The following is a 16,843-nucleotide window of genomic DNA, read 5'->3' on the forward strand; positions in this document are numbered from 1 at the left end:
TGATGGAAGTCTGGCCTGGTTCTCCCTGCTTCGATGCCTGCAACACAGCTTTGCCTTGGGGTCCTCAGTCCCAGACGGTGGGGTTTGAGCTGGACTGATCTTTTGCTCGGACCATTGGCGACGAATTGAAAGGCCGGAGAATGCTGGTCTTCTTTTTTCCCTTTCTTGGTCGCGCCGTGTCTGCGGTTTTGGGGGGTTTAGGGCAGTATGGCATTCTCAACTTTGGCCTGTCATGATTCGAACGTGACTTTAGAATGAAGCTGGGTGTCTGGCTCTTCCCCAAACCCCATCCATCCATACGAACATCTATACGTACTTCCTCCTCTCAGATCGGACCGCGGAGAAGTATAATCGAGGGTCTGGATTTCAACAAGGCCCGACAAGCTTGGCGAAGAGGGACCCTGCCGTTTGATGAGGCGACGAGTGAGTACCTACGCCTCGTGTGCTCGTGGATCTAGCAGATTCATTTAAGGCGGGCACGGCGGGCACGGCGGGCACGGCGGGCACGGTGGGGTTGAAAGCTTAGCACTCACTTGTTGTCAATGGAGAAGAAAGTAAAGGTAATGGACGGGGAGGAGACCGACCACTGACCACTGCCCAGTGACCAGTGACCAGGGCTGCCGAAAAGGCTTCGCCTTCACCCAATGACGTTGTCTGTGCATGCTGTACGCTCTTTAGCGGCGCACTGCACCCGCACCCCCCCTGCCCGTCCCTGGTCTGCCGGATCCCTCGTGCTCTCTTTCCCATCGGCGCCATCGCTCTCGGCCTGCTCGCTGCATCTGCTGGCCGCTCTCGTTCTCGTCGGGGATTCATTCCGCTGCCAATGCAAGCTTTGCCCTATTTTGTACATCAACCTGGAACCCAACATAACTTACCTTACCTTTTGCCAGCTGTACCACCGGGGCCGGGGCCATCCAGCTGCAAGCTCCGTGTTCCCCCATCGTCTTTCTCCTTTCCCCATCCTTTCTTACATCCTCCACTAGGACAGCACGTATTCGTACTTCCACTCCGGACCCTCCTACTTCGGGTTACACCTCACATGCCCTCTCGACTTTTCCTCAAGCCTTGCCTCCAAACACGCGATCCGGCCTCCCTCAAACATTAAAGAACGTCTTCAGCTCCAACCGTGCCAATCTCGGCTTCTTCACCGCCAGCTCCTCATCGAAACCCTCCCTCTCCCCCACCTCGAGCAGCCATTACCCGGAGATGACGGCGTCGACAACGAACCGACAGTAGCAACCCACGACAGCCCCCCCAACCCGCCTGTCTCCTCCCCGGCAGCACAATGCTCCTCGTATACCAGGTCGGCAGTGTCAAGATCGGAGAGGTCGTCCGCTACACCGTCACCTACACACCCTCCCAGGACCGAATCCTGCCCTCGCCCGAACGCCTCTACTTGCGCGTCCGCAACACCTCCGCCATCGCCCTGCGCGCCGCCTTCGTCCACGGCCCGTACACGCTGGGCGCCGCCGCCTACCCGTCCAACTTCAACCCCAACGTCAAGTTTGCGAACCCCCGCCGCTATGGCGTTCCCGAATTCGAACCCATGCTCAAGGCCGGCGGCTCGTGGGAGTGCGAGCTGATCGTGCCGGAGCACATAAGGCAGAGCGCGGGCACCGGAGGCGGCGGACACTTCGGCGGCGGGGCACCCGGGGAGACCGAGACCGAGAGCGCCTCGTGGATCGTCGAGGTGTCATCGCAGGTCATCTTCTCCACCTCGGCCGCCGTCGGGTACGAGGTTACGATAGCGAGGGACGCGAAGTCGCTCAACCTCAGTTCGTCGCTGCCCGTCATCGGGGGCCAGGCGCAGGTCCCGCAGCCCGGCAAGGTCGCCGACCACCAGCAGAGCATGGGTGCCAAGGACGGCCATCATCCGGCGCAGCCGAAGGGCGTCTTCTCCAAGGCGATACGGCTCAAGGTGGAGGACACAGCCGCATTGTGGAACACCCCGAGGCTTCCGGGCTGGGACGATCTCAATATTGACCGCCTCAAGAGCCGCGCGAAAAAAGACCAGGCTGTGGAGAGCGTCGTCACCCAGGAAAGACCGGCAGAGGAAAAGCCCGAGATCAAGCAGAAAAAGGTGCACCTGGTTGTCATCACCCATGGCCTGCACAGCAACCTGGGCGCTGATATGCTGTACCTGAAAGAGAGCATTGATCAGACCGTAGCACAGGCAAAGATTGATGCCAAGGCCCGGCGTGCCAAGGAGCGCGCTGAGAGGAATGTCACTGATGACAAGGGTAGCTCTGACGAAGCCAAGGCCAATGTCAAAGTCAACGACAAGGCCCAAGATGACAGCCCTGCAGAAGACGATGGGGACGATGAAGAGGTCATTGTGCGTGGCTTCTCGGGCAACGCGACAAAGACTGAAAGGGGTATCAAGTATCTGGGTAAGAGACTGGCTAGGTACATCCTATCCATGTCGTACCCCGACCAGCCATTCCTGCCGTCCAGGAAGGGACATGCAGAGTCCGCCGTCTCTGCCGTTTTCAACAAGCCGGAATCAGACAGCGGCAAGGCAGCCCACAAACACAGCACGATACATGAAAGGGTATCAGACGAGAAGCGTCCGTTCAAGATCACCAGCATCAGTTTCATCGGGCACTCCCTGGGTGGTCTGATACAAACGTACGCGGTTGCTTATATACAAAAACACTCGCCAGACTTTTTCAACATTATTAAACCAATCAACTTTGTCGCCCTTGCCACACCCTTTCTCGGCCTCAGCAACGAAAACCCCCTGTATGTCAAGTTCGCCCTGGACTTTGGCCTGGTCGGCAGGACGGGTCAGGATCTCGGTCTCACGTGGCGAGCGCCCACCATTGCGAGGAGCGGGTGGGGAGCCATCGTCAGCAACCTCGGCGAGAGCGCACACAAGAGGGTCATGGGCGAAGTGCAGCCCGAGTCGAAGCCTCTTTTACGGATCCTGCCGACGGGTCCCGCGCACACGGCGCTCAAGAAGTTCCGCAACCGAACGGTCTACTCCAACGTTGTCAACGACGGCATCGTGCCGCTGAGGACCAGCTGTCTTTTGTTCCTGGACTGGCAAGGACTGGGACGCGTGGAAAAGGCGCGACGGGAGGCTGGCTTGGTCGAGACACTGGTAGGAGCTGGCTGGGCCGAACTCACTGGCGGCAGTCTGGCACCGACACCCCGGAGATCGAGTGCATTCCTTACCCCAGACGAGGGAGAGACGTCGGACGACCACTCTGGCAACATCACGCCGACGGCGCCGACGGATGCCGTCGAGGTGCCACAGCCATCACGCAATGCCATGGTGGAAGATGACCGAGTGAGTCTGCGGTCGGTGCCGACTCCGTTCAACGAGAGCGGCCCCGAGGGTGCCAAGGACTCAAACAGCGGTCCATTTGCCGGCTTCTTTTCCCTGTTCAAGGGCAGCGAGCAGACGCAGGCCAAGACGCAACCAAAGACACCCAGCATGTCCAACAAGCAGAACAAAATCTACAAGCGCAGTCAGACGATCAACTTTGACGAGATCCCACAGACGTCCGGAACCAACAACAACAAGGTCACTGCCGGCCACGAGATGGAGCGGGACCAACAACACGTCGCACCGCCGAGGACAAGCTTCTTCGAGTCCGCGCACGATATTATCAACCCCAAAATCCCGACTACGGAGTACCTCATCGACCCTTCCAAGCGTCCTAGGGCAATCTTTCATGACCGCGTCTATCACCCGAGTGACATACCGCCTCCGCCGCTGAAGAAGAAACCCACCGGATCCCTGGCGTCTCGGAGAAGCACGTTCCGACGGGCCGCTTCGACGGGGTCTGGCGGTTCGAGGACTAGTACGGACTCGTCCCCCCACCCGTCGCAGCGCTTCTCACACGAGGGCACCATGGACTCCACGCGGGACTACGACGACACGGTCAATACGAACCCCGACAAGGGCCCCGACGAGGAAATTGACGGGTCGCAGATGCGGGTCGAGGAGAAGATTGCCCGAGCCTACCACCGCGGTTTGGCATGGCGAAAGGTTCTCGTCAAGCTGGAACCCGACGCGCACAACAACATTATCGTGCGCAGGATGTTTGCCAACGCCTACGGCTGGCCGGTTGTGAAGCACCTGGTCGATGCCCACTTTAGCGATTCCGCCACGGCGAGAACACGCGACGAGGACGAGGGCTCCGGCGAGCTTGCGTTAGATATGGAACAGCCACCCAACAAGTACGGTGACGAGGTCAGAGACAGCGGTGTTGGGTCAACTGGCGACGACGGATCGGACGAAAGGCCTATCGCGGGCCTCTTGTCTCCCAACTCGCAGCGTGAAGCGGAAGACCGCGTTCCAGACATGCAAGCGCAGCCTAAACGACGGTCGTCCTCGCGCAGCTCGTCGGCCAGCCCGCCCAGGATCACTCGGTCGTCGAGGGCGCCGCGCCCCGAGAGAGTCGACTCCATGACGTGGAGTGACCGGGACTGGGCGGATGATAGCGACGACAGCGAGACGACTGCGACAACTGCTAGTGTCAAGAGTCCCACGTCTGCGGAGTTTAAGGATAAGGAGGGTAACCGGTCGTCGACGCCGCTCGGCGGGTGGAATTGGACGGAGAAGATTGTGGGTAGAGGGGGATCGAGTCGGAAAACGTCGCCCAAGCCGGAGACCAAACCGGAAATCAAGCCGGAAACCAAGACGGACGCCAAGCCGGACACTAAGCCGGACATCAAGCCTAACACCCACCTGGACACAAAATCTGATGTCAAGAGTGACGCCAAGAGTGATGTCAAGAGCGATGACGGCGGCGTGGATTAATGTGGCAGGAGATGGGGGGGACTGGCGGCGTGCACATGAGAATACCTACATTACATACATACTGTTTTTAATCGATGAGATGACGTTTTTTATGACTCTAAGAATTGTACAACGAGGCTTTGTCTTATAGAATGCCACTGACGGCGAGTGAACTGTGTAGACTGTAGTATCGTGTCAATCCACGCTGGTCGACGTCTTTAGATGTCGTTGTCGACCATTAGCGAGGTACAGCCACTCATTGCAATCCATAGTGGAGGAATCGTGTACCTGACTAACGATAAATGGGACGTCCAGGACCCTTGCAACCCGCCGGTTGCGTCATCGGAGAGTGGAAACACACTTACAAACATCTTCACACACACAAAAAGTCAGTCAAAAGACGAGAACCTGCGGCAGAGAAGTCAAACATGTCGCTGAGACGTCCAGCTCTGCACGTACTCAATGGACTCGCGCGGACCTCCCGTCGGGACTTGTCGACCACTCCCGCTAGAGCCGTCGACTTTACCCATGTCGTGAGTTTTCCCGGAGAGAACAACCCCCCCCCCCCCCCACATTTAGTCGCGGGCGTGGTCCACACAGGACCTGTCCGACCACTCCCGCTAGAGCCGTCGACTTTACCCATGTCGTGAGTTTTCCCGGAGAGAACAACCCCCCCCCCCCCCAACATTTCTTCGCGGGCGTGTTCCCAATATGAACCAAACCTCACAACCTCGAAACCTCGCGACCACAAAACTCCCATAACAAACACCTGACCGCATGAGCAGGTCATTGGCGGCGGCGCCGTCGGCCTCGCGGTAGCCCGCACCCTCGCCAACCGCCAGGGCACGTCCACCGTCCTGCTAGAGCGCCACGGCGCCGTCGGGACAGAGACGTCGTCGCGCAACAGCGAGGTCATCCACGCGGGCATCTACTACGGCGCGGGCACCCTCAAGACGCGCCTCTGCGTGCGCGGGAAGCACCTCCTGTATGATTTCTGCGAGAAGCATCACGTGGGGCACGCCAACACGGGGAAATGGATCGTTGCGCAGAATGATGCGCAGCGGGCGGCGCTGCAGCGCGTGCATGATTTCTGTAAGGATACGATTGACGTCCCCGTGCGGTGGGTCGGCGAGGCGGAGGCGAGGCGGTTGGAGCCGGAGGTGAGGGCCGCCGCCGGCGTGCTGGAGAGTCCTACGACGGGCATTGTGGATTCGCACGGGCTCATGGTCGCCTTGACGGGGCTGTTTGAGGACGCGGGCGGGGTGGTGGCGCTGAGTTCTGCCGTGGTGGGCGTCCGGCCCCTCGGGCAAGGGGGGAGCGCCGGGTGGGAGGTGACGGTGCGGGATCCGGCTACGGGGGAGGAGAGCAGCGTCACGGCCGAGGTGCTGGTCAACGCGGCGGGCTTGGGCGCGGTGGATGTCCACAACATGATTGTGCCCGCCTCGCAACGGAAAGACATGTTCTACGCAAAGGGCAATTACTTTTCCTACTCTGGTGGTGGTAGTGGTGCTGCTGCGGCGCCCAAAGTCCGCCGATTGATTTACCCGGCTCCCGAACCCGGCGCCGGCGGTCTGGGAACGCACCTGACGCTCGACCTCGCGGGCCGCCTGCGCTTCGGGCCGGACGTGGAGTGGGTCGATTCCCCCAATGACCTGGCCGTCAACGGCGCGCGGCTCCCGGACGCCGTCGAGGCCATCAAGAAGTACCTGCCCGACATCGACGCCAGTGCCCTGGTGCCGGATTACGCGGGGATACGGCCCAAGTTGGGAAGGAAACAGGCCGTGGCCGAGGGCAGCGGGTTCCACGATTTTATTGTCCGCAAGGAGGAAGGGTACGAGGGATGGGTGAACTTGCTGGGCATCGAGAGCCCCGGACTCACGAGCTGTTTGGCGATTGCGGAACGGGTCGACGAGATTGTGTACGGGTGAGATTGGATCAAGGTATACTGTAATGGCTTTGTGTTCATTCTGTGTCTCTGACGCAGAGGAATCCGATCCCAAACCAAACGAAACGCTAGGATACCTATCCTATGCTCTGCAAGACTAATGTAGTACACACGCGAAGAAAAGCAATCATTGGGCCAGACCTGGCTGCGGTCGAGCGCATTAGATATAATCCATCCTACCACAAATTCAACCACATGTTGCAAACAAAACCAGAATGACGCTGCAAACTATTCACAGAGAATGCGTGTGTGTGTGTGTTTGTGTGTGTGTGTGTGTGTGTGTGTGTGTGTGTGTGTGTGTGTGTATGTCGTCAAAAAACATCCCGTGCCCTCCCCGAATCATAAATCATGCGAAACTCCGCGACGCCGTCCTCCGGGGCAGCTGTTTCAGTTTCGGCTGTACAATCAATCACTCGGTAGCCCTACCATTGGCCCCGCCAACGCCAGCGAACTAGACTTCAAAGGTATACACGTTACCGCAACGTCAAGCTGGGGTGGAACTTGCGGCCCTGTACATCGACGTGGAATTCATAGATGCCATTTTCCGCACCAACGTACCTGGTCTGTCAGTGAGATTCCCCTTGGACGTGTGACGAATGTAACTTACAAGATTCTGCCATCCTCGCTCCACGAGATCCCGGCAGTATTGTCGGGTTCGGGAGGTGCTTCGTGGACGCCGTGCTCGGCCATTAGCCGTCGGCGGTTGTTGTTGTGCCGTTCCTCCACCTCACGCATGGCGACGCTGTTGAGCAGCGGCAGTATTTCCCTGTCGCGGTCCCGGACGGCTTGCCGGAGATCCTGGATGTTGCTCTCAAACGACATGGTGTAGAGCGCTTCCAGGTCTGCCCAGCCGCTACCCGACGGCGTCAGGCTGCGCAGGCCGCTTGATCCGCGCTGTGCCGCCGCCAAAGTTTCACTCGGCCGTATGCTCGCTGAACGTCGTGGTGGGTGGGGAGTCGCCAGGCCCAGGTCTCGATCAGAGCTGGACTGTAAGTCCAGCATACTGTCCCGGCCCGAGTTGGACTGCAGTATGAGACGCTGAGCGGTACGTATGCGCTCCTGAGCTCGCTCTCTCGAGTCACGGATATTTCCAAGGAGGTCTCCGATCGCCCTAGACACGTTCTGGTTCGCGTCATTACTGGCCTCGCCTGCCTCGCCAGGTGTATGGTCGCGGCTCGCACGTGCTACTGGTCTCTCTCCTCTCTGCGCCCTCTGCGCTGGGTCTCGTTGCGCAAACAATCGTGCGCGCGCCACTGCTTCGGGGTCAATACGAGCACCTCTCCCGCCTATGGGAGGTAACCCCCCGAAGAACTGCATCGGCGGTTGCTGGGACGTCTGCTCTGCCATTCGTGCCGCGATTCGGTCCCTCTGCTCTCGCCTTCGGCGCTCCTCCTGCAGAGCTTCAAGCACCCTCGTCTCGTCGGGTGTCAGTGCTAGATGTTGACGCCCTGGGCCGTCGAGTCGCCGCCGCCGGCTCTCGCTAGCCTCTGGCAGGATAGACGAGAGGGTATCGTGCGGTTCGCCACGACCCTCTAGCAGCCGCGGGTCAATCGTGGCACGATCAAGGACGGGGATTTGGTCGTAGTCGTCTGTGGCGCTAATGTCCAAAATTTGACGCTGCACAAACCCACTCCTTAGATCCGCAATACCAACGTGGCCGCGATCTTCGGTCCAAGCCAGGAGGTCATACGGTCCAGGACAAAAAGCCATGTCGCGAACTGCGCCCGACCCGGCCATCGGCCGTGACGATGTAAAGGACGTTAGCAGCGGATCGGCGACATCCGGATCAGTGAGGCTCGCAACGTCAAATACTGAAATGGTGCCGTATTGTGTTCCGACAGCCAGATACGCCCCCGTATTGGAAAAGCACGCCGCGAAACTTCCTCTGCTGTCGGATCCGTCGTCTCGACGCTGGCTCTTGAGCAGGATCTTGCCACACAGTTCCCAGCGGTACTCGACCTTGTCGTCGTTGCGGAATGGCCCATTCTCGTCGATTGGTGCCTCGGTGCGATGGTGAATGTACAAATAAGGGTCATCGAGGATTGCGCACAATAGGCGACCATCCGGGGAGATTATGGCTCGGTTAACATAGTCCGGATACGTCACTATATCCAGAGGCTCGACCTTGTCCTGATTATCAAAGTCGCGCAAGCCGACCAAAACCACCGTCTTGTCGTTGTTTGCCAGGACGGCGGCGGGCTCTGTGTACGCTCCGTGATGCATTGGGCCGGCCGCTGGGGGGAACCACATCGTTATGCAGTTGACACGGTCGCGCGCGAGCTTCTGGCTCTTGGCAATGACGCTCTTATCCAGCCGGGTGCCCATATTCATCCGCCGTGAATGGCTTAGAAGCCCAAAGATGCTATCTTGCGGTCGAGGGGACTCGGAGTCGACCCCGATGGGTAACCCGGCGCTGGGTTCCAAGTTGAGTTGCAAATCAAGGTTGTTATCGTCATCGCCAGCGCTGTCCATCTGTATCGCCGTGAACTCGCCCGTTTCTCCTCCGCAGCACACCCAGCCGTTCTCGGCGACTAGACACCGTGGCGAAAAGGAGAGGAACTTGACGGTCTCGCACTCCTTGGTCGTCGTGTTCAGCCGCTGAACATGATAGCTGCCAGCGGCCCCGGCGCCCCCGGGGAAGTAGACAAGGTTTTGTTTCTCGGCGCTGATGAGCGATCGTAGTTGCCAGTGTCTATAAGAAGTGGTTAGTACTCGCTGCATGCAAAGTGCGCGTTGTGGAAATAGATGACGGAGAGGCCGACGCACTGAGAATGGACCGGGATGCGGTAGTGTTTCCGTGGCCTCTTGGAGATCAAGTCGCTTGTCGGATAGTAACTGTAGCGATCGGAGTCAGCCTGACAAGCCAAATCGAGTCCATTGTCGTCTTGGGAGGGGCATACGAGACGCCATCTTTCACAGCCATGATGGCTTATGGAGTGGCCAGAGGGTTCGCCCGTGGGGAAGCAAACATGTATGTGCCGAGGCACGTGTGATCGTGAGCAGGGCCGCCAGTGCAATCAATCCCATCCGCGTGCTGATCGATGCAATTGCGACAGCGGTGAATATACAGCGACTGGAGAAGCCGTGGGATGATTCGGGGTGTCGGATGTTTGGGGACGATGTGAGTTGCGCGAGACGAGAGGCAACTTCCCGCATGACGTCCGTGTATGGCAGGAGGGGCCTGTTCTGCTTTTCCCCTTCGTCGTGGTTGGTTGGCGCTGAGGTGCGCTCTCGATTTAAAAGGCGACAGGACAGGGGAGCACCTCTACAGTACGTACCTCGGGGCTGATGCCTCGGGACAGGAGCTTGGGCTGCTGCTTACCTACCCTACTTCAGTTACCAGCCAATAGTGCCTGGGTAAGGTGTTGTTAGGTCGTCAGGGGTCTAAACAGACATCCAACCCAATTGTTGGCTTGGTCTTTGGCCCAAAGACGCCATTTCAACACGGGGTTCCTAGCGCTTTCGTAGGGCATCTTCCGATGTGTCTAAGGTACCTAGAAAAGGAATTAGTACCAACCCGCCTCGATGCGACTATCCAGGCTTTTCTTCTCTATCCAAAATGTCGGCAAATATCCGTGACCTAAACTGGTATCTCGTAAGAGGTAGGTAGAATTAATGCAAACCATTTCTTGCCCAGTCATCGCGTTTGATTCGAGAGCAACGCTCCAGAGAGAAAGCAATGGGAACTACTCTTGCTTCTTGATCAGGTCATTTGGATCTTGGATGAGTGGCACAACTTATCAGCGAGAACTGCAGTGCCTTGGTTAGACTTGTTTGACCTAAATACTCCAGGCTCACCGCGCTCAGTCCAATCACCATAAAGGCCGCAGGGTAGATGACTTGAGTGAAAAGCAACTTGTAAGACGTGCTAGAAATGGACACTAGAGTCATGTTTGAGCACCTTGCGTACTTGCGTAATCCGATCTGTCAATGAGGAGCTTAATGTGTAAGGAAGGTCGGTGGTTTCGGAAACCACTGACCGACGCCAAAGCACCACCGAAAAAAATTGTATGAAGTTCTCATGCCGTAGAACTCGTCAAACTCGGGTTTGCGCTAGCCCGTGCTCCCGTTGTCTTACCCAGGCAACTTACCTTACCAGTAAGAGCCTTCTCTTAGGCTCTTAACCTCAAGAGGTGGCGGAGGTCAGCATGATTTTGGTACTGAATACAGCTTAACGCAAATCCAAGTTTGACGAGTTTATATGCTACCCCGGCCTACTCTGTGATTCGCGAATTTGTTGGATGCGTTGATACACGCTCGAAAGAGTTGATCAGAGCCACCGGAACATCTAGGCGAAGCTCAGCGTTGCGCCAAGCCTTGATCCGACCTCGGGCTTGCGGACCCACCGTCGTGATCCACCTTTCGGGGCCGGAAGCACTGCCGTCGGGGCCTGCTGGATCGGGTGTGCTTTCCGCGAAGCCGGTGGACCACTCCAACTCTTACTCATGCACATTGTAGAGCAGAATGCGCGTCTCTCAAGTGGCTGGTAATCAGACGACGGAGTGCAAGTACCACTAGGGAAGCTCGACTTGTAGTAAATCATCACGATTTGGGAAAACCGTTCTTAGAGGCAGCGGGTTGGCGCGCGAGACGAAGGCGCAGGAGTGAGAGATACATTTTCCTCGACCTCCAGTGTCTACATGCCAGGGGGATGAATCGTGTCGGCCAGTCAGCAACATCAACACGTCAGTGCATCCGCCGCCACAGCTAAGAGCTCAAGAGACTCGAAAAATTTCCAGCCGAGCTCTCCCCTAGCTCCGTCCCTGGCCGCTGACACGTCCACTAGCGCCACGGCCATTACCTGCAATGGCCGGGCGATCCCGTTGATTCAAGCTTGTGGCCGCCATTCATTCGTCACGTGCACTTCACCCCCCACTGCTGAGAACCTGGAAAGCTCCACAAAGAATATCTGGTGGTGGAGCTCCTTGCTATTCGGAATAACCGATGCCGGCGTCCGACATGGCGGGATTCGGTCGGCTTCTATGACCGGGGGCGCGCATCATTTTTCGGGTCAAAAAATTTCGAACTCTCCTTGCCATCATCATTTCTTCGCATCCTCCACCTCCTCCCTCCCCCAATTCATCCACTGTGTACTCTATAATAACCGCTTTTCCATTCCTTTCCGCGCGCCATCTTCTTTTCCCTCCATCCCCTTTTGTTATACCCACACAAAGTCAGGCAAGATGATGTCTGCACGCTTCTCCAGAGCTGTACGTTTTCACTCGTGACACCTGTCGCGACCCATCAAAGTTTTTGCATGCTAACGCGCAACAGCTTCCCAGAGCTACCAGCTCTGTCGCCCGCTCCGCCGGCTTCGTTCGCCAGCCCTTCGCCTCCAAGTTTGCTCGCTATGAGTCAACAGCGCCTGAGGGCAAGGTCCAGGGCTCCGTGATCGGTATCGATCTCGGTACCACCAACTCTGCCGTCGCCATCATGGAGGGCAAGGTTCCCAAGATTATCGAGAACTCGGAGGGTGAGCAGAATCCATAGAAACATCTTCCCGCGCATCAGCATACTGACAACCATCAATAGGTGCTCGCACAACGCCGTCAGTGGTCGCTTTTGCTCAGGATGGCGAGCGTCTCGTCGGTGTCGCTGCCAAGCGCCAGGCTGTCGTCAACCCCGAGAACACCCTCTTCGCCACTAAGCGTCTCATCGGCCGCAAGTTCACCGACGCTGAGGTCCAGCGTGACATCAAGGAGGTTCCCTACAAGATTGTCCAGCACACCAACGGCGATGCCTGGGTTTCTGCTCGCGACCAGAAGTACTCTCCCTCGCAGATTGGTGGTTTCGTCCTGAACAAGATGAAGGAGACCGCCGAGGCCTACCTCTCCAAGCCCGTCAAGAACGCTGTCGTCACTGTCCCGGCCTACTTCAACGACTCTCAGCGTCAGGCCACCAAGGACGCCGGCCAGATTGCTGGCCTCAACGTCCTCCGTGTTGTCAACGAGCCCACTGCCGCCGCCCTGGCTTACGGTCTTGAGAAGGAGGAGGACCGCGTTGTTGCCGTCTACGATCTTGGCGGTGGTACTTTCGATATCTCCGTCCTCGAGATCCAGAACGGTGTCTTTGAGGTCAAGTCTACCAACGGTGACACCCACTTGGGTGGTGAGGACTTTGATATCCACCTTGTCCGCCACCTCGTCCAGCAGTTCAAGAAGGACTCCAGCATCGACCTGTCTAACGACCGCATGGCCATCCAGCGTATCCGTGAGGCCGCCGAGAAGGCCAAGATTGAGCTTTCCTCCTCCCTCTCCACCGACATCAACCTGCCTTTCATCACTGCCGACGCCTCTGGCCCCAAGCACATTAACCAGAAGCTCACCCGCGCTCAGCTCGAGAAGATGATGGACCCCCTCATCACCCGCACCATCGACCCTGTCCGCAAGGCCCTCAAGGATGCCAACCTCCAGGCCAAGGACATCCAGGAGGTCATCCTCGTCGGTGGTATGACTCGCATGCCCAAGGTTTCCGAGTCCGTCAAGAGCATCTTCGGCCGTGACCCCGCCAAGTCTGTCAACCCTGATGAGGCTGTCGCCATTGGTGCCGCCATTCAGGGTGCCGTCCTCTCCGGTGAGGTCAAGGATCTCCTGCTCCTCGACGTTACTCCCCTCTCCCTCGGTATCGAGACCCTCGGCGGTGTCTTCACCCGTCTCATTAACCGCAACACCACCATTCCCACCAAGAAGTCCCAGACCTTCTCCACTGCTGCCGACTTCCAGACCGCCGTCGAGATTAAGGTGTACCAGGGTGAGCGTGAGCTCGTCCGTGACAACAAGCTCCTCGGTAACTTCCAGCTGGTTGGCATCCCCCCTGCCCACCGCGGTGTTCCTCAGATCGAGGTCACCTTTGACATTGACGCCGACTCCATTGTCCACGTCGGTGCCAAGGACAAGTCCACCAACAAGGACCAGTCCATCACCATTGCTTCCGGCTCTGGTCTGTCCGACTCTGAGATCCAGCAGATGGTTGACGACTCTGAGAAGTACGCCGAGGCCGACAAGGAGCGCAAGGGTGCCATTGAGGCCGCCAACCGCGCCGACTCTGTCCTGAACGACACTGAGCGCGCGCTCAACGAGTACTCCGAGAAGCTCGACAAGACCGAGGCCGACGGCATCCGTGAGAAGATTGCCTCCCTCCGGGAGTTCGTCTCCAAGAGCTTGGCCGGCGAGGGCAACGCCACCGCCGCTGAGATCAAGGAGAAGACGGACGAGCTCCAGGTCGCCTCCCTCAACCTCTTTGACAAGATGCACAAGGCCCGTGCCGAGTCTGGCGAGCAGCCCGCTCAGGACGCCAACGCCTCCGAGAACAAGGACGAGAAGAAGCCTTAAATGACTTTACACCTGTCTTTTTAGTTTCTCACTTACCACCCACCTCCGCGAGCCGATTCAAGGCTTGTCAGCATGTTTGATTATTTTTTGGGCGGGGCATAGACTTCCTTTGCTCATGTTTGTATTCCAACTGTACTCATATTCCGGTCAATTCCCGAATCGAATTGACCGCTCTCTCTTCCTTGTTACCCCTTTTTACAAATGTTTGTTAATACCTGCCTGCGGTCGGCGGAACCGGCGTTGGAGCATCAAAACATTCACACGAGATACCTATTCGGTATTCATGATATGATCGATGGTATGGATCAAGGGGATAAGACGGGGTTGCATATGTACAAAACCAAACCGAATCTGGAGTAGCTAGACGTGATAATTCTACATCCCCTCTCAAAACAATTATGACTACAGCCTTGTACTCAAAAGTGACAGGTTACATGGTTGATATTGCAAGACAAATCTTTAAATTGCTGTGAAGCATGATAAATACGCCTTGGGCCTGATTCAATTGACTACTTTTTCCTTATCTACCAAAACCAAACCATCCTCTCTTTTGCGCCTGGGGCTTCTCGCCCTGCGCGACGGACTCGCCCTGACTGGGTGTTGCCGCCGCGACCGGCTCCTGCGGCTCCTTGCCCGGGTAGTCAATGTAATTCCACGCCACATCGAGGAAGATGGGCTTGACGGGAATGGCGGACAGCTTGGGCGGTATGCTGACGAGGTTTGTGAGGTCGATCCCGTTGGAGGGGTACTCGTGCAGCCGCTCAATCAGGGGAAGCTTCTGGGCGTCGTCCTCGGTGGAGGCCGCCGACTCTTTGAGCAGGTTCGAGAGGTGGACCAGAGCGCGGTGGCGCTGAAGCTCGCCCTGGAGGTAGGTCGCCAGGGCCTTTGCGTCCTCACCCGACACCTCGATGCTGCGCGGCGAGTTGGGTTGCGGCTGAGGTCCGTCGGCAAGGGTCGACGCGGCCTCCTGGGCTTCGCTGGTGGCGTGCTTGATGAGGGCTAGGGCGTTGACGGTGTTGCCGATGATGGCGTGGGAGCGAGCGATGGAGAGTGACCTATGTGTCGTGTCAGTATGGCCGAGAGCAAGTGGAAGCGAGGGATGTGAAAACGCACTTGAGAGCTTGGAAATACTCGGCAAAAGCCTCAAGTTGGCCGGCAAGTTCCTCGTCGTTGGCCACGCCGGGCAACTCCCTCGCGGCCTCGAGACTCTGCAGGGTCCCTTCGTACAGCGCGACCAGTTCCTTCAGCTTTGCCGCTTTGCGTCCAGGGGTCTGTTCCTTGAGCTTCTTCGCCGTCGTCTCCGCCTTCTTAGACTTACTGCGAGACAAGTGATATCTCTCAACCAGGCCGTCATCGTCGCCTGTCAAGACGCGGTTGCGACCGACACGCCAGCTAATCATCTCATAGTTGACGGCGGTTCTGGTGATCTGCAAGCTCTGCATGCGAGAGTCGCTCTGGGAGACGCCCTCGCCCCGCAGCTCGTCAATCGCTTCCTTTGTAGCGTCGGCAGCATCTTGTGTCGCCTCGAGGATGTCGTCGTATGCGGCGGCCACGTCCCTGGGATCGGCATCGACGAGAGATGGCCATGTCTCGGAGAGCTTTGTCTTGGCCTCCTCCGCCCTGCCCCACGCCAGAGAAATCGCAGCGTCTTCAATCTTGACCTCGCGAGAGCGCCAAGTGAGTGTCCGGGGCGCGTTCTCGACCCCCTCGCCTTCCTTGCTAGTCTCGGCATCCACCTGCTTCAACACATTGGGGTCGAGCTCGTTGATCTGCTGAGAGAGGGCCGTGTCGGAATGGGGGAATGCTCGTCTGGCGATCGCGGGAACGGGTATCGTGCGCGGCGTCTTGAGCTGGTAGGCGGCATAGCGGATAGAAGGGTCAATGGTATCGGAGAGGAGGTCCTTGAAGATGTCGCCCTTGGTGGTCGTTGCCATGGCGCTGTAGATGATTCGTGACACAGCATAGCTTCGCAGGGAGGGCTCCCAGTGCTGATTCTCGAACTGGGCGGCACCGCGGATGTGGGCGGCGTACGCCCGGGATTCGAGCTTGTCGTTCTGTGTCGCGCCAGTCTCGGGCTGTGAGAGCAGCTCAGCGAGGTGTTCGGCAACCTTGGTTGCTTTTTGGAGTCGGGAGACAATATGCGATCTCGTCTTTCCGGTCATGCCTTTGGCATCCGAGGCGTGCGAAGCCTTGATGGCCATGGCATTGGCCCAGGCACGCTCGCTCGTGAGTAGGAGTAGGTGGATATATCTGGCGACAATGTTAGCCAACAGTCCACCCATCATCTCGTTCTCTCACACGTTTCGACATACTCATGGTTCTCGGAAATTTGCGAGGCACCGACCTCGCCCTTCTTGCTAAACTTTCCACGGTTCCTCGTGGCGATGCCGAGCTTCTTGCGGCTGTTGAGTAGCCTTTTGGACAGCTGGGTCTGGTAGGTTGCGTAGTCTCCGTAGAGGAGAGCCGCATCACGGCCAGAGACGACGAATTTGGTGATATCCATGGCTGTGGCAATGTCGAGCTTGGTCGATTCGTCCGTTCGACGCTTGGGAGACAGGATCGCGACAGGCCACACCAAAGGGGGACGGGATGATGTCGAATCGACCTCTGCGCTGCGCGGGGGATTGGTGGGGCTCACCAGTGTCCTGTACGGCGCATTGGATGGCTTCAATGTGGGATTGTCAAAATTTAGGGCGTGTGGTGAAGGCCGCTAATTGCACACCTACCACAAGCACCCACAAACCTTAGGTAAGCTCGAGGTACGTGCCCATTCTTAGCTCTGAAATTTAGGGTCGGACGTCGGGTCGAAGATGTTCC

General features: G+C 57.8%; 5 protein-coding genes across 5 annotated transcripts; 3 read left to right on the forward strand and 2 right to left on the reverse strand.

Moving 5' to 3' along the window:
* Positions 1-1,285: 1,285 nt before the first annotated feature.
* On the forward strand, positions 1,286-4,771 carry CORC01_03229 (uncharacterized protein; the record flags this gene model as incomplete). The annotated part of the gene is made up of 1 exon (XM_022614879.1): positions 1,286-4,771. The coding sequence occupies one exon, from the start codon at positions 1,286-1,288 to the stop codon at positions 4,769-4,771; it is 3,486 nt and encodes a 1,161-aa protein (XP_022478615.1).
* Positions 4,772-5,178: 407 nt separating this feature from the next.
* CORC01_03230 (FAD dependent oxidoreductase) lies at positions 5,179-6,678 on the forward strand (the record flags this gene model as incomplete). The annotated part of the gene is made up of 2 exons (XM_022614880.1): positions 5,179-5,283; positions 5,536-6,678. The coding sequence occupies 2 exons, from the start codon at positions 5,179-5,181 to the stop codon at positions 6,676-6,678; spliced, it is 1,248 nt and encodes a 415-aa protein (XP_022478616.1).
* A 490-nt stretch (positions 6,679-7,168) lies between these two features.
* On the reverse strand, positions 7,169-9,618 carry CORC01_03231 (uncharacterized protein; the record flags this gene model as incomplete). The annotated part of the gene is made up of 4 exons (XM_022614881.1): positions 7,169-7,253; positions 7,303-9,387; positions 9,462-9,530; positions 9,596-9,618. The coding sequence occupies 4 exons, from the start codon at positions 9,616-9,618 to the stop codon at positions 7,169-7,171; spliced, it is 2,262 nt and encodes a 753-aa protein (XP_022478617.1).
* A 2,260-nt stretch (positions 9,619-11,878) lies between these two features.
* On the forward strand, positions 11,879-14,026 carry CORC01_03232 (hsp70-like protein; the record flags this gene model as incomplete). The annotated part of the gene is made up of 3 exons (XM_022614882.1): positions 11,879-11,905; positions 11,970-12,168; positions 12,228-14,026. The coding sequence occupies 3 exons, from the start codon at positions 11,879-11,881 to the stop codon at positions 14,024-14,026; spliced, it is 2,025 nt and encodes a 674-aa protein (XP_022478618.1).
* A 520-nt stretch (positions 14,027-14,546) lies between these two features.
* Positions 14,547-16,529, reverse strand: CORC01_03233 (signal recognition particle protein; the record flags this gene model as incomplete). The annotated part of the gene is made up of 3 exons (XM_022614883.1): positions 14,547-15,081; positions 15,140-16,276; positions 16,339-16,529. The coding sequence occupies 3 exons, from the start codon at positions 16,527-16,529 to the stop codon at positions 14,547-14,549; spliced, it is 1,863 nt and encodes a 620-aa protein (XP_022478619.1).
* Between the last annotated feature and the right edge of the window lie 314 nt (positions 16,530-16,843).

Source organism: Colletotrichum orchidophilum (assembly GCF_001831195.1).
Source record: "Colletotrichum orchidophilum strain IMI 309357 chromosome Unknown Scaffold_19.1, whole genome shotgun sequence".
In the NCBI taxonomy this organism is placed as follows: domain Eukaryota; kingdom Fungi; phylum Ascomycota; class Sordariomycetes; order Glomerellales; family Glomerellaceae; genus Colletotrichum; species Colletotrichum orchidophilum.